Source organism: Meleagris gallopavo, chromosome 21 (assembly GCF_000146605.3).
Source record: "Meleagris gallopavo isolate NT-WF06-2002-E0010 breed Aviagen turkey brand Nicholas breeding stock chromosome 21, Turkey_5.1, whole genome shotgun sequence".
Taxonomy (NCBI): Eukaryota; Metazoa; Chordata; class Aves; order Galliformes; family Phasianidae; genus Meleagris; species Meleagris gallopavo.
The window spans coordinates 2545354-2558154 of NC_015031.2; the positions used below are offsets into that span (position 1 = coordinate 2545354).

Below are 12801 nucleotides of genomic sequence, written 5' to 3' on the forward strand. Positions count from 1 at the left end.
ATGAAAGAAAACTTAGAATGGAACTCATAATAGATGCAAAAGTAGAGCAAACTGGGCTGTGGTAACACCAGTAGTTGGAAATTTGCTTCTTGTAAATGTGTTCTGTATGGAATTAAAATTCTGCATTTTCTTTGCTTTTTAAGGTTCAACAGAAGGAGAGTGGATTAAAATGCAAGTCATATTTAGATTTCACAGAACTTGATTTACAGCTGTTCTGGAATTTTTACAATAAACTTCACCAAAAGTAAGTTGTATCTGTGGTGTGTGACAAAGCTCTGTGTATGTGTATAATTAAAATACACTTAATCCATTATTTTTTTCCCCTTAAGTAAATCATTTCCATAAATAATATCATCTTTCTTCTGCCATATGTGTTTTTATCTATAATGTTGCAGAGAAGATTGAGATGTTGATAAATTTAGCTGATAGCTGTACTTTTTGGCTATGCTGTCATATATCTATCTGAGAGGATAGCATTATTTATTTTCTATAAAAAGAACTTCTCCTTTTCTAGTTTTTGCTTCTGTTTATGTTTTATTACAGTCCAAGGGAAGAGTGCATCTTTGCTCAAACGCTACTATTGCAGCTGCTCCAGAGCTGTTTCTCTGTACTCACTGGAGACAATAAAACTTCTAAACCTCAAGAAACTCTTCAGAGCAAAACACCTGGTCACACAAAAGCTGCAGAAGATCTTTATAGACACCTGTGTGAAGGTAATTTACATTGACTATATTAACTCTTCTGGCTCTTCTGGCTTACAAGTGTGCTGAAATAAAATTTGGGAAAATACATTTATTTCTAAAGACTAAGCAGCTATTCATTCTTTTTTTTTTTTTCCTTCTTCAGGTAAGTGTGTACTAATTAGTCTACCAAAATGAAATTTTCCTTGACCATCTGAAGTGGCTTTATAGATTTTTTTTTTTGGATAACATAAGGCCTGGAAGAAGCTGCAGTAGAAAACTTCTATTGAACCTGCCACCTCCTTGAACCAGGAGGGAGCATGATACTTTAGCTGTAATGATACTGAAGTTCATTTAATTCAGATATTTCATATATAAATAAATATATATAAACATATATAAATGTTCTTAGAAGGAGCCTGTAACATTTACATAAACATGAAAGAGTCTGGAGCTTGTGAAAAGAATGGCAACCAGACATTAGACTTCATTAGAAACAGGCTTGAATCCTCTTTATATGTTTTTTGCTAATTAGCTGACAGTCTCCTGAAAAGCAAGGTAGGGAAACAAGTTGACACAGAATCTGTCACATCTTGAATGCTTTATTAGCTGTGATGGTTGCCAAGCCTTAATGTTCCTAGAATTAATTTATTCAAGAAGTAAATATCTCCTTTGAGAAATTATCCTTGATGGAAGTCAAAATGTTTTCCCCCATTTTCTACGAGTGTAGTATGAGATTGCAAAGGCTTGAAGTTGTGCAGAGCATTGAAGACACAATTGGATTAAATGTGTTTAATGAAACTTAAACTTACCATTTTCTTTCTTTTTTGTATGAGCAGTGGTGGATATGGAGGACACTAACTTCATGCCAGTGAAAATGCTGAAGCAGGAAGTTAAGAACACCTTACTCAGTGGAGCAGCAATCTTTTTCCCAGACAGACAAACCAGGAGAAACCAGCTCTTTGCCATGATGGTAAGCTATTAAATGAGAAATAAATTGTTTACTGCCTGTTTTCTTTATGCAGAAAGCAGCAATCTGAATTCTTGTTGTCAAATATTGCATATATGCTTTGTCCCATTAAACTAAAAACAATTGTTCCTTTGCCCCTTTTTACCACTCTCCCCCCTTGTAGCTACACTGCTTTTATGCTGCCAAAAATGAATAGTGAAGTACAGAAGTGATAATTCTTCCTCATAGAGGAGGGATATGGTACACATCATACAAATAAATCTTTTTCTTCTAGAAAAACATCACAGAGCAAGAACATAAGCAATCTGTACATCTTGCCTTCAGATCTTTGTGCACACACTTCAGGTAAGAGGTCTTGAAACTGAGAATAATTGTCTGATACCTCTCACCTGTTAATAAAATCATATTTGATCCTTGTTATAAATGTAATTCCACTGGAAGATAATTATCTGAAACAGTTAACTGACTTTGCTTTAGAAAGGAGAGTAGTGCAGTTAAGATATTTATTAACTATACAAAATAAAACGTAAAATATCCAAGATAACTGTTGATGCTGAAATCACAGTATGCTGCTCGTGGGTTTTTGCTAGCCTATCATTTATTTATTTTTAAGGGACTCTTTGGGGTCTTTGTTCATTGTGATGGTTTAATCAATTTGGGTTTGTGAAAACCCTTTTCATGAGAACCTTCTTTTTATTTTAACAGCATTGGTGCAGTAGGATCTCTGCAGGTTAATCTTCATCACATGGATAACTAAATTTGTATTCTGGAACTATGTGACTTTTTTTTTTTGTTGTTAGTAAGAAGGTCTTTGTTTTGTAGTGATCAAGACCCAGGTGGACTCTTATTACTACCAGAGAAGGGAGTTTCTGCAAATTTTGACATAAGTGAAGTGCTGTCAGTCATGGATACCCTTCTACTGGTGGCAGCAAGAGAGGTAAGTGTTTTTGCACTGTTACTACTTCTTTGCTGGGATTTCTGTCTGCGTTCATACTCAAGCTGCATGCAGAAGATGAGTTCTTAAAGAAGCTAGTTTTCTCATGCTTCTGGATAAAGCTATCAATGTCTGCTGAGATGTATAGGGTTGGGTCTTCCAACTGAAATGTTTTCCTTTCAGCATTAGTATTTCATAATAGGAAGGTAAGTAGTGAATAAGAGAAGTGTGGGTTTTTGGTGTCATTTAAGAGAATACATGTCTTCCTATGAATGCTAGGGAACAGAAATAGTCCCCCATGTTGTGAGGCTAGAATTGGTCATGCATTCAGGGGAGGTATAAATGGAGGTGTAAATTTACATACGCAGAAAAAGTGTGCTGAGAACATAGAGTGATTCATGTGTAGCTGCTTCTACTTCAAATTGTGACTTATCAAAACAAAATACACTACTTGCTTCATGGAGTTACACAGCTTTGTGATAATAGATGCTATTTGCCAGTTACATTTAATCTTTTATTTGGGAAGAGTGGGCTGATAATACCAGTCATGGTTAACTTAGTACACAGTGTGTCATTCTGCAGCAGAAGAGATGCCCTTTTGTTCTGTTACTTTTCAGTGTGAAATGATGATGCTGGATGTTGCGCAGCAGGAGAGTGGCACAGTCCTGTCTTCCCTATTCTGGTCTGTTCAGGGCAGCCTCCTTTCATGGTGCTACCTGCAGCTTAAGGGGAGCGATAGCTCAGCCAAGGATCTTGCCATAGAAATACTAAAAAACTGTAAGTGATGGGGTTGAATACAGAGTTAAAGGTGGCATAACTCAGGACTTTTCAATGTGATTTTAACACATAGCATAGGATGGGCTCACCAAATTTCAGCAGTTGCCTGAAATCTCTCGTGGAAGGAATTTTAGGCAATATGACATGGAGATATGATGAAGAATTTTAGGTGTTCTGATAAAGTTATATTGGAAGAATCTTCAGAAAACACTCCAGTACGTTTGGAGACTAAACTGTTGAAAGGAGAGAGGAAAAAAAAAAAAAAAAGCTTTTACAGACATTCACTTGAACACTGGCTTTTTGGCTTTTTTATATGTCCCTTATTTTGATAAACTCTTTTGTTGTAGTCTGTATTTTCCTAGATGTCGAAGAAAGGAATTACTTGAAGATGTTCTACTACAGCATCTTTCAAAAGTGTCTTTATTCTAATGCATTACACTATGGAATAATTAACTGGGCCAATAGAAATGTGATGTCTGGAATTTTATGTAAAATCACTTCTTGTTTAGGTTATTTGTGTTTCTTTTTTATTTCCGCTCTCTAGATGTGGGCCAGTTCCTGACAAATATCAGAATGATTTTGCAGTCACTTTTATCCCAGTATAGTGGCAAAACAATAGTAGAGAAAATAAGTAATTCTGTATTTGCTATGGCAACTCGTCAGCTGGTAAGTGAATGCTGGAGTTTTTTACTGTATCTGGGTAGTGTGGCTATTGTTACCTGTTTTAATGACAGCTCTGTTTTCCTTTAGGTCATCTTCTTGTTGGATTTTTGCACTTTAGACATTCCATACTGTACTCTGCTACAGGAATTCAGCACTTTGGTAGAACCACTGAAAAAACTTTGTAGTGAGCCTCATAAGGTAACTAAAGATATAGTTCCAACCTGTGAGCATCTACTTCTTCCAAATTTTTTTAATGCATTTGAACATTTTGCTTGATTGCCACTCTTGTCAGTTCTTCTGATGTTCTAAAAGTGACCTTTTTTAATGCTTATTTTAAAGTATGTGTGCATAAATGCTGTTTAATTGTACCACAGTTATGGAATGCTTTACAAAACACAAAATAAACCAAACAAGTAAGTACAGCGAAACAAAAGGAAAATTGCAAGAAAGGCATGGGAAACTCAGGTCTGTTTTGAGAATTTTGAAAGGGCATGGAAAACATTTACAAGTAATGAAACGTCCAATGATATATGAAGAACTGGAAATACCTCTTCTGATATGGAAGTTGTATGTACGTCTAGCAACTTGAATGAATAGACACAATCTAGTATGATTTTCTTTTTTTAATGCTTTACATTTTCATTATGCAGATGGAAATTGAAAGCTGGCAGCAAGAACAGCCTGTCGTCTTGCGAACATGGACGGTGGAATCTCCTCATAACTATGAAAATAATTGCCATGAGGTCTCAGTCTTCCTGTGCCATGGGGCAACTTACTTTGAGGTGGAATTTGATGAAAAATGTGAAACTGAAAGGAGGTAATTTAATCTTGTGCAGTGCTGAATTCTAACAGCTATATGAAGATTCCAATATGCATTGCAGAGGATGAAGTCATGCTCCACTGTGCAAGGAATACTTCTCTCGCTCCAAGAATGCCATTTCAATTTCTTCATTGTCCTGCTTACCATACAGGGTGTTATTCTGAATGTCTTAGTCTTGTGCTGAAAGGCACTTCTCCTCACAGTTGAGCAGGCAAGCTGTTTGTATGACTCTGAATCTTGCTTGCTTTGATCTATCTTGCAATGTTGCACTGACCACTACAACTTATAAAGTTTCTAATTGTGGCATTTATTTCATCATCTTTAGGCAAAACCGCTGTGGTTTTTGTTTATATTTTTGGGTTGGTTTTTTTGTTTGTTTGTTTGTTTTGTTTTTTGTTTTGTAACACACCAGGTTACTGTTGTCTTAAGACATATGCCAGGTGTTAAAATTGGTACCCAATATCAATTCTGAAGGGTTGGGAAAGTTCTACAGGAGAGCAAGTCTGTGTTTGCTGAAACTGTTGCACTGAAGCATGAAATAAATTCCCTAGCAGTCACATGAAGCAATGGAACTGGAACTGTACTTCTGTAACATGTGGTGGGGTACATGGACTTGGAGGTGATGGACTCGTGAAAATCCAAAAAGAAATGTTTTCCCCAAGAATTTACAAAGTAAATTTGGAAGTAACCACTTGTAATTTTCACAGGTATGATTACCTGGAGTTTACTGATGCCAGGGGTGCAAAAACTCGTTACGATACAAAGGTTGGCACTGAGAAGTGGCCCAAGGTGAGCACCTTTAAAATTCAGAACCAAATGATAGATCAAATCTTTGGAAATTCTTGTGATTCTCGTGGAAAAGCTGCTTCTAAAATCATGTCTGCTTGTGTGATTAGTCCCCATCAAGGATGGGGGAAGAAATTCTATAATGATGCAAGTAAAGGGGCGAATAAGTAAAGAATCCTAGTTTCTTCCTGTAATCAAAGGAGCAATTCATCATAATTGAAAGTAATAATCGTATTTAATTGCAATTAACTATGTGGGTAAAATTTGTCCTTTGGCACTTTGCCCTTGCAATTTTTAGCATCATGAGATGAGCTTGGTGCTTCCTGAGGCTACTCTCTTTCTCTGATGACACCTGCTCAAGTGGGATGCTTCTGTATTGTTGTTTTACGGCATCAACTTCAAAAGCTTGATCATCTATAAAATGTCATATTAAGATATTGATTAAGAAATCTTGCTGGCTTGTACTATGGGTTTCTCATTCATGTGGTGGGGAAATTAAATCCATTATGCAGAAAACAATATTGAAAAACCGCAGTTGCTGAAGGAAATTCATTACCCTGATACGTCTTCCTGTCATGTACATTTGGCAAAATGACTGTTTTGTTGCTCTGTAGAAAGTGACCTTTAAGGCTGGCCCACGGCTGCAGTTTCTCTTTCACTCTGACAGCAGTAATAATGAGTGGGGCTACAAGTTCACCGTCACTGCTTATGGCCTCCCCGATGTCGCCGTTTCTTGGGGCTTGGATTTACAGCTTCTAGTGTGCCGGCTGATGGGGCGCTTGGCTTCCCGAAGCATGGCCCTGAAATCTCTACGAGGTGAGTGCACACCGTACTCCTGAGGTTGTGGTGCCATGTGGTACCTTTCCTTTTGCAGTTGCGATTCAATGCGTTGGTGGAGGTAAGATGGAGCCAGAAAACTGGGGAAAGAAAGAAGGGAGTGGGAATATGGAACAGAAATTTCAGTGATTTGAAATCTAAAATGTGAACATCTGGGGTTGATTTAAATTTGAATTCACAAACTAAGGTTGGCTAACTCCAGAAATAGAGCATGCCCAGGGTTTGGGCCACTGACTGGTTTGGGCGCTGGTGGGGCTGTGCCTCGAGTACTGATCTGGGCCCTTTGCTACAAGGAAGATATTGGAGTGTGCCCAGAGAGAGACAATGGAGCTGTGAGGGGTCTGGATCACAAGTCTGATGGGGAGTGGCTGAGGGAACTGGGATTGTTCAGTCTGGAGAAGGCTCAGGGGAGGCCTTACTGCTCTCTACAGCTGCCTGAAAGGAGGTTGTGATGATGTGGGGTTGCTCCATGTAACTGTGATAGGATGAGAGGTGATGGCTTCAAATTGCACCAGGGGAGGTTCAGGTTGGATATTGGGAAGAATTTCTTTTTAGAGCATTCATGCAGTGGCACAGCTACCCAGGGAGGTGGTGGGGTCACTGTCCCTGGAGATGTTCAAGAAGTGTGGAGATGTGGCATCAAGGGATGTGTTCAGTGCTATGGTGAGGGTAGGTTGGGGTTGGGCTTTGTAATCTTAGTGGTCTTTTCTAATCTTAATGCTTCTATGGTTCTAAGATAACAAGATGTTAGATGGATGCCACAAGTAAAAATAGATGTTTGTTCTTTCATTTTAAAACCAGACCATTTCTAGCTAGCTTCCAAAATCTGAATTATCTTACCATTTTGAAGAAATGAAACGTGGTTAAAGTGTTCTGCTGCAATCAAGGAGTCATTACTTACCTTGGAAAGTCCCTGTGAACTTAGGGAACTAATTGATTTGTTCTTACCATGGACTCATTTACTCCTTTGCAATATGAGCGTGCTTACAACGAGCAAATTATTACATGTATTCATAGGAGAAGAAAAAAATCTCTTAAACTATCTTGGATATTGGTGGATTTCTGTGTTTGTAAGTAAAGCAAAAATGTTCAAGTGAAAGTTCATTCATAATGTGAGATACTGATGCTGTCATTGTAGAAAGAGTATATTTATTTTCTGCACCATATTAGAGAAATGGAAGTTGGAGAATGTTGTTCAAAACTTGCTCAGTCATTTGATTATTTTTTTTAATCATGCGAATGTTTAACTTTTATGAACTAATGAAAATAATGTAAATGAACACAGCTGCTTAGTAATTGAAGTGTCTGTTCTGAATTTCTTGCAGAGCTAGGTAGTGAAGCAGATTTGCCCCCTTTGAAAGTAACATCAGTTCTTAATTCTCCATTGTGGAAACCTGTCTTCAGGCATCAGATGTGTCCTGAGGCAGAGCCAGGAGCCAGTGAAACCAGCAGAGGACGCCAAGATAAAAAAGAGGTACTTAAGTCACTGCTTTTGTTTTATTGGTTTGAAATCTTTAGGTATCATACAACTTCATCCAAACTTAAACAAGAATGCATGGGCTATTTGTGCTGTTGTGCTGCAGTTGTTACCATCTGCATCAGATGTTTTAAATATCAAAGAGAGAAACTGTTGTTCTGCGCCCTTTTATTACTTTCCAACTTGCAGTCTTATAGTGCAGATTGGCCTACTGTAGAAACAGTCCACAACAATTTTTCACACTATATTGAAGTAAATGTTTTCTGACATTCCTTTCAGGCTAGGAGCTCTCACCAGGATGACTGCCGTAACTTTCTGATCGACTTTGCCAAATCAGATCCTGCCCAGGATTTCAGTGGGCAAAAATCTGAACTTTTCAAGGGACTTGTACAGACATGCAGAAAACAGACCCCAAAAACAGATACCGTTGCTGGTTCTACTGTTGATCGAGCTGTGAACTCAACATTTGCTGCTTTGGTGTATCTCACTCCGGCTTTATATGAGAAGCTTCAGAAATATGGTAAGTCTAACATTAGACTACCTTAATAATGAAGACCTTATGTTTGTGAGAGGCTGTCTTATAGCTCAGGTTATAAACTTTGAAAAGATCAGTTTAGTGTGATGACTTCTAGAAAGGTGTTTTCTCCTGTAGAAAGAAGTCATCCTTTAGACAGACTAGGTAAGCCTTATCTCTAGAGTGTGTCTTTATTAATATATGCTTTTGTCTCCAGAACTCTGTCCAAATATTAATAGCCATTGAGAAGTACTGATGAAGCCTTATTATAAAGGCACATCAAGAGAGTAGTGAATTCCTCTGTGTGGCACCCAGTGATTAGCAGTTCTTAAATCATTTTGTATCTACTGGTGCATTTTCTGAAAAGCTAGCATCAGTTTGCACAGATTTTTAAGTCTTGGTTGTTGGGGAGGTGTGAATTGCCTCCCAATATGTCATACTCTGGAAATTGACTTTGACATCTTCAAAACATATTCATTTACTTATTTAAAATAAAGGAAAATATACTGCTTGTAACTTGTAATAAAGTGCATTATACAATTTTTATATTTTAGTAGATAAAATGAACAACTTCTTAATTTACTCCGTGTTTCCATCGAGCTCACTGATATATTTGTATTGGATAACAAGGTGCTTCTTGGTTTTGAAGGCTTTCATTGTAGGAGAAGCTAAGCACCTTCATTTCCTGTCACAACCTTGAGGCTAAATGTCTTCCTTTGTGAGCTTTAAAGTTATGTGTAAAAATGATTGACATAAAGACTGACTCAGTGACTAAAGGGGTTACTGCCTTCAGTCATGTTGTCTGTCTGACATTTGATACAGTTGTCTGAGTGAGACTGAAAACTGTGGTGACTCAGGAGTATTTTAATGAATGGGTAAGAAATCTGTCCTACTGTTAAAGGGTTCATCTGTCTTAGTCTTGCTGGGCAGACCAGCTTCTGGACCCAGGCTGAGATGGGCCATGTCAATTATGGACGTGTAAAGAAGAAGAAAAAATAAAGTAGGAGTTGATCAATGGGAGAAAGGAGAGCTTTAGCAGGAACATCTTTCTCCATAGCAGTTATCAGGATAGTTTTGATGGAAACTATTTTGTCATGTTTAATTTTTGTAAGCTGATTTTGAAAGTCTATTCCAGAAATACATTTAAAAAAGAGAGAGAGAAAGAAGATAAAGCTCTGCAGATGTATTTGATTAAGTTAATACCAAGCAGTTTTGATCATTCTCATATTAGTTTGCCTTAGTAATATTTGCATATATTATAGGGTGAGGTTTTTATTTTCCGTGAAAGCAGGCATCAATTTTGGAAGAGATGAGAAAGAAATTTGTAATTTAACTTTGCAAATAGCTCTGTCAAGGTGCAGTTAATATATTCAAGGTGCAGGAAAGTTGGCAGGTTTTATTTGTAATTTTCCTACAGGCATCATTCCAAATATTGACTAAGAGACAAAGGCTCTAGCATAACTTTTTAGTTAAGTAGTCAAGTTATGTAAGAAGGGAGCTGTAAATAAAAAGGACTCTTCTTTCTCTCATTTCCAGTCAACAGTGGAGGCAAGGTGCCTTTGAGTGATGACTTTGCACAAGTATATTCCCTGGCTGATTCAATTAGAATATGGATGGTAAGATCACTCAGGAGGATATCTATTAATTGTTGTTTACCTAAATATATTGCAGTGCACTGTTATGGAGCTGTGTGGAGCCATGTTTTCTATTAGATTCTAGGTCAAATATTTTCACTTAGGAAGAAAATGTAGTCTTTCCTAAGCTTTGAACTTAAATATTTAAATGCATTCCTACATTCCTCTCTTCTCTCAGCTCCAGATGTTTGATCATGAGTGTTTAGGACTGAATTGCATTCAAAATCAGTTATCTCTGTTATGTTTCAGCAGGTTTGTGTGCTGGTAGTTAGGAAGCTTCCTTCATAGCAGTGAAAGAGCTTTGGAGGTCTAGCGTAGAAATAAATGTCTTAAACATTATTTTTCACCATTCTGCGGCACTTACAGAAAAGGAAATAATTGCATCTTTGACAAGCAAGTAACTTGGCTGCACTTCAGGATATGTTCTTCGCACGTAGTGTTCCTCTAAAACATAAGGCTCATGTCAAGAGCCCGTGTCAGCAGCTCACAACCTGGTGAGAGGTGTCTGCATCACCACCTGCCACTGCAGAGAGCCAAACTTTACTTGGATTTCAGTAGTCTGCAGGAGATTTTAAATGTTAACAGCTGTTTGGCCTTTGAGAACAGCTAATTCAAGTCTGTGGCCCACTTTTCTGTTGCTTTTATCAGCCTTTCAGCCTTGAGCAGGCCAGTTTAACTGTTCTGATCACTTCTGGTCTTTCTGTCCTGCAAGAATTCCCTGCAGCATGAATGTACACTGCAGATACAATGGGTGCAGATGTGTGTTAATATGAGTAACAGCACTGTACTTGTTGCCTGACAGGTGATGTTTGCATTCCATTTGCATTCTGTGTAGAGGCTGCAGTGACAATGACATCTGTCAGTGCTCTCACTTAAATGACACAGTGCTTTTAGAAATCTTATCTCATCCTAGTTGTACATATTTTCCTGAGAGGTAGGGGTGCTGGAGAAGCCTTTTTCTTATAGGGCAGAGGATGCACACCCTGTCGTGTGGCAGGGAAGGGTTGCAGTTTACCAAATGAGCATCTTGGTACAAGGCTGCGTTACCTGCTCTGAGCATTGGTACTGCTCTTCTAGACTGCTTTGTTCTGTAATAGAGAATAATAAATAATGTCATCTGCTCCTGAGAGTAAATTCCTGTAATGCAGTGCAAGCTTCTTAGTGCCTTGCTGTATAGATATGTAGGGAGAGTCATGTTTTAACTATTTTAACGTCCTGTCTACAGTTGGAAATGAAACAGAAATCCCTGATGGGTAGGGGGAATGATACTGAGGAGAAGCAGAGCACAGAAGCAAGTGAGGTGAACCCAGAAACTCTTGGTAAGTGATGCCTTCTGAGTTCATGAGCATTCCAGGTGGTTTAGTAAAGCATTACCTTGTAAATCTTAGTAATTATATTTTCAGTAAGAGGTAAGCTAGAGACTTGGGTTACTTTTTAATTATTTAGGAGATAAATTAGTGTAAACTACTTGAGCTGAGATTGTGTTTTGCTTTTTTTTTTTCTTTTCAGAAAATAGAAAATTGTACAGGGAGTGCCTTGTCACTTAGGTCACCTGGTTCTGAACCAGTCATCTGTTTTTGTAGAAACTCATTACCGCGACTTACTGCCATTACAATACCAGCTGATTGTTATTAGAATAAAACGTGTTCATATTGACTGTTGTATGCTTGCGTAGTCAGCATCTGGAAATCTGGAATTACGTAACTGATAGCATCTGATCTATATACTAAAACAGTATTTTCTGTCTCTCTTCACTGGGAAGAAACAAGATAAATTACTTCCTACTTAAAAAAGATAGCAAGTTTGGCGTTCTGTTGTCATTACTTCCAACACACTTTTTTTTTGTCCTGCAGCAAAGCTTTGTATGCAGAAGAGCCTTTTGTTACTGAATTTTTTGCCTGTGAGAGCGAAGACGAAAGGTTCAACTTCAGACAATTTGGAATCCCAGGATGGTGGTAACGTTCACCAGTCTGTCATTGATAAAAACCAAAGAAAAAGTTCTCTTGTAGAAACGGACTTCCAGGCAGCACACTCATCGTCTTCCAATGGAGTAACTCGTTCTGTTTCAGTAGAGGGGGAGCAAACAACACAATCTGATACTAAGATTAAACAAATTCCTGACCCTCTCCAAACAGAAGAGGCATCTGCATTTCATAGTAAGCCTTCTGAAAATGCAGCTTCACAGCAAGAAGATGTATCATCACCTCCTTCCACTCCCACACGAAAATCTCAATTCAGCCGTGGAAGACTAAGGCTGCTGTCTTTTAGATCAATGGAAGAGCCAAGAGCTGTGCCTACTCTGAAGGAGAAATATCCTATATTGAAAAACATATTGGATTTTATTAAGGATCAATCACTTTCCCATGAAAGGTGAGCAGATTGTAAATGTTGTCAATTATAAAATGCCAAAATTTTCACACCTCTTCAGATAGACTAAAACATAATTTAGCTGCAAGGCAAAATGAAAGAAAAGAAGGTTGTACCTAAATTGTTGTCAGATTTATGTATCAAACCTCAGTTGTCCCCAGCCATGTTGAGGCTTGTAGAGAGCATGATTTCCTTTGGTTCATTTCTGTCATGCAGAATTTCTAGAATGTGAAGAACAATTACATGACCATTTCTTACCTTTCTTCCTGAAAGCTGTTTCTCAGGGGTATTTTGCTTCCGATCTACAAACATGGAAGATATGATCTATCAATAAATAACAAA

At 37.9% G+C, this 12801-nt stretch overlaps 1 protein-coding gene across 1 annotated transcript in view; it reads left to right on the forward strand.

The window, feature by feature from the left end:
- Positions 1-12801, forward strand: part of LOC100541118 (zinc finger ZZ-type and EF-hand domain-containing protein 1) — a 48026-nt gene that overhangs the window by 18544 nt on the left and 16681 nt on the right. The window contains exons 15-30 of the mRNA XM_019621837.1: positions 144-244; positions 544-713; positions 1520-1653; positions 1925-1995; positions 2473-2587; positions 3202-3361; positions 3906-4027; positions 4112-4222; positions 4675-4841; positions 5552-5633; positions 6245-6446; positions 7793-7941; positions 8224-8464; positions 9995-10074; positions 11318-11411; positions 11946-12462. Of these exons, the coding sequence (XP_019477382.1) occupies positions 144-244; positions 544-713; positions 1520-1653; positions 1925-1995; positions 2473-2587; positions 3202-3361; positions 3906-4027; positions 4112-4222; positions 4675-4841; positions 5552-5633; positions 6245-6446; positions 7793-7941; positions 8224-8464; positions 9995-10074; positions 11318-11411; positions 11946-12462 (2516 nt within the window). The remainder of the gene's footprint in view (positions 1-143; positions 245-543; positions 714-1519; positions 1654-1924; positions 1996-2472; positions 2588-3201; positions 3362-3905; positions 4028-4111; positions 4223-4674; positions 4842-5551; positions 5634-6244; positions 6447-7792; positions 7942-8223; positions 8465-9994; positions 10075-11317; positions 11412-11945; positions 12463-12801) is intronic.